General features: G+C 43.8%; 1 protein-coding gene across 1 annotated transcript; it reads left to right on the top strand.

Moving 5' to 3' along the window:
• Positions 1–1049: 1049 nt before the first annotated feature.
• Positions 1050–2507, top strand: LOC147023424 (uncharacterized). Its single transcript, XM_085890339.1, has one exon. The coding sequence runs from the start codon at positions 1050–1052 to the stop codon at positions 2505–2507; it is 1458 nt and encodes a 485-aa protein (XP_085746465.1).
• The last annotated feature ends 254 nt before the right edge of the window (positions 2508–2761 follow it).

The raw sequence follows: 2761 nt of genomic DNA, 5'->3' as shown, positions 1-2761 counted from the left end.
TACATATATACATGTATACATATCTATATACATTTATACACATGTACGAGGTGTGTTCAAAAAGTATCCAACCTTAATTTTTCGTGCGTAAACAAATGAAGCTTGCAAGGCGTGGTTTGGTGCACGTATGTAGGCGATCCTAATCCGTATGCGTGAATATTTTCCCGCCTGCAGAAGCTGTCAGTCGCCGACAGACCGCCGATGAGTGAGGAAGTGTAAGTGAGCACCGTCGGATTTTCGTTTTTGACAAAATGACGGAAAAACTTGAACAACGCTACTGCATCAAATTTTGTGTAAAGCTTGGCGATTCCCAAGTGGAAACGATCCGCAGGATTCAACAGGCCTTCGGGAACGAAGCAATGGGCACCACACAGATAAAAGAGTGGTACAACCGCTTCAAAGATGGTCGTACATCAGTGGAAAGTGAAGCACGTTCTGGTATAGTCCATTTGCCCTTCCTATGTTCACTGTAGTGTACCTATGAATTGTCAAAGGTACAAGGTATTTTTGTTGATTTGTCAATCAACCCCTGAATACTTCAGGGATCCCTGAAGTATTCCAGCTGGGTTTTCCTCAGGACAATTTTGGGCAATTTTTCTTATATGCAAATTAGGGCCGCCATTACTGAAAAATCGATTTTGTTGAATATCTCCGCAACTTTGCATGATAATGTCACAAAAATGGTGTTTATACCTTTGTTTTCATGGTCAAGAATTAAGATAAAAGGTATGCAAAAAGTTACCACATCCATATATTTTGTCTTTATGCAAATTAGTTGCCGCCATTACCGAAAAATTGACTTCGTTGAATATCTTTGCAACTTTACATGATAATGTCACAGAAATGGTGTCTATACCTATGTTTTCATGGTCAAGGATTAAGATAAAGGCATTGAAAATGTTACCACATCAAGGTTTATCTGTATAATATATGTATTTGCAGTAGTAATTGGAGAAAAGATGGTCATATCATTCCGCAACTCTCTGCCGTCCGGCTTCCATGGCAAGATTTCCAGCCAGGTCAAGACGATGGAACAACTCAAATGAGGCATGAAGATTGGCAGTAAGACTGCCTTTGACATGGAGGCCATCTTCATCCGCCTTCTGATGGTCGGACAACAAGGACAGCTAAAGCTTGCACCCATCTTTCAATACGAACTGTGTGCATTCCCGCCCTCAATCATCGATGAGTCTGGCTGCTTACGCAAGGGCAACAAATCTGTTCTTGCCAATCGTTTGGGTGTGAAACAACTCGATGCTCCAGCTCCAGACATCGTGATCGTAGATGCACAGCAGCTGCTTTACCACATCATATGGCCACATGGAGGGGATGCCTCCATTGTCATTGAGAGCATCAAGCGTCGTCTCTCATGTTATCCTGATGGTACTAAAAAGATTTTGGTATTTGACAGGTATAATGATATCTCAGCAAAAGACCACGAGAGGAAGCGACGTGGTGGCGAGGGTTCAACAGACTTTAACTTGACAATCAGCAGTCCACTTCCTAATCGTGATGCCATTCTTAAGAACAAGCACAACAAGCGGGAACTCTCACGAGTGCTGTCCTCATTCAACATGGGTGCTGATATATCGATCGAGAGTAGAGATGCTGGCTTTGCACATGTTGAGGCAGATATCACGATGATCTCATACCTGCTACAAGCTGCCGAATCTGGTATGGTGGTGATTCGAATCCTGAGCGATGACACCGATGTATTTGTGCTTTTGATGTACTGGGTGTGGGCGATGCAGCTGCAAAATGTTTGCAGTATCCAGATGGAATGCTGGAATGGGGCAGTGATTGACATCAACGCGAGCTGTATGCTTCTGGGCCAGAAGTGTCTCCAGTTACCTGGAATGCATGCACTGAGTGGCTGCGACACAGTTTCCTACCCATTCAAAAAGGGGAAGATCAGCGCTCTGAATGTTTTGAAGGAAGGTGACTTCCCAGGGCTGTTTGAGGTCCTGGGCAAGGAAGATGCCACACATGAGGATCGAATGAACACAGGCCAACAGTTCTTCACGGCCTTATATGGTCAACCGCCAGGTACTTCGATGAGTATGGCACGCTATCAGCTATACTCCCGGAAGAAGGGGAAGCCAATGCAGATCATGGCATTGCCTCCAACAGAAGTGAATCTGCTTCTTCATGTTCGCCGAGCACACCTTCAGATGATGTTGTGGAAGGTTGCTGATCAGCAGGCTCCTCCTTGTGTGGACATCACACAATTTGGATGGGAATTAAATGATGGTATTCCATCACCTGTCGTTGACATAGGTCCTCCGGCTCCACAAGGGCTCATTGATGTCATAAGCTGTGGATGTAAAGCAGAGGGCAAGGCATGCAGTACCGAGGGATGCAGCTGCCACAGACATACCATGTCATGTACAGCCTATTGCATGTGTGCTGGTGGTGAAGGCTGTTTCAACCCTTTTACGGCAAGGAATGATGTGGAGGATAATGTACAGGATGAGGTGGAGAATGATGATGATGATGAAGATGATTAGTGTTGAGGAGTTTGGAGGATAATTTCTGGATTAGTTTGCACATGCAACATTAGTTTGGAATGAATATGTCGTGCAACATTAATACTGAAGTAACAATTCCATGATTTCCATTTTTGTTGTGATTTGATTGTTACTTTGGCGTTGTAATAAATGTCATGATCCTCCAACATGGTGTACAGCTTGAAGTATATGGATAGGGTAACATTTTTAATGCCTTTATCTTAATTTGTGACCATGAACACATAGATAGAGAC

The sequence above is a fragment of the Eptatretus burgeri genome, chromosome 7, assembly GCF_056783735.1.
Source record: "Eptatretus burgeri isolate ZD-2024b chromosome 7, Ebu_testis_v1, whole genome shotgun sequence".
Lineage (NCBI taxonomy): Eukaryota > Metazoa > Chordata > Myxini > Myxiniformes > Myxinidae > Eptatretus > Eptatretus burgeri.
This window is presented reverse-complemented; position numbering and strand designations above follow the sequence as displayed.

Coding starts and splice junctions, on each gene's coding strand:
- LOC147023424 (XM_085890339.1), top strand. CDS start 1,050: ATGAAGATTGGCAGTAAGACTGCCTTTGACATGGAGGCCATCTTCATC.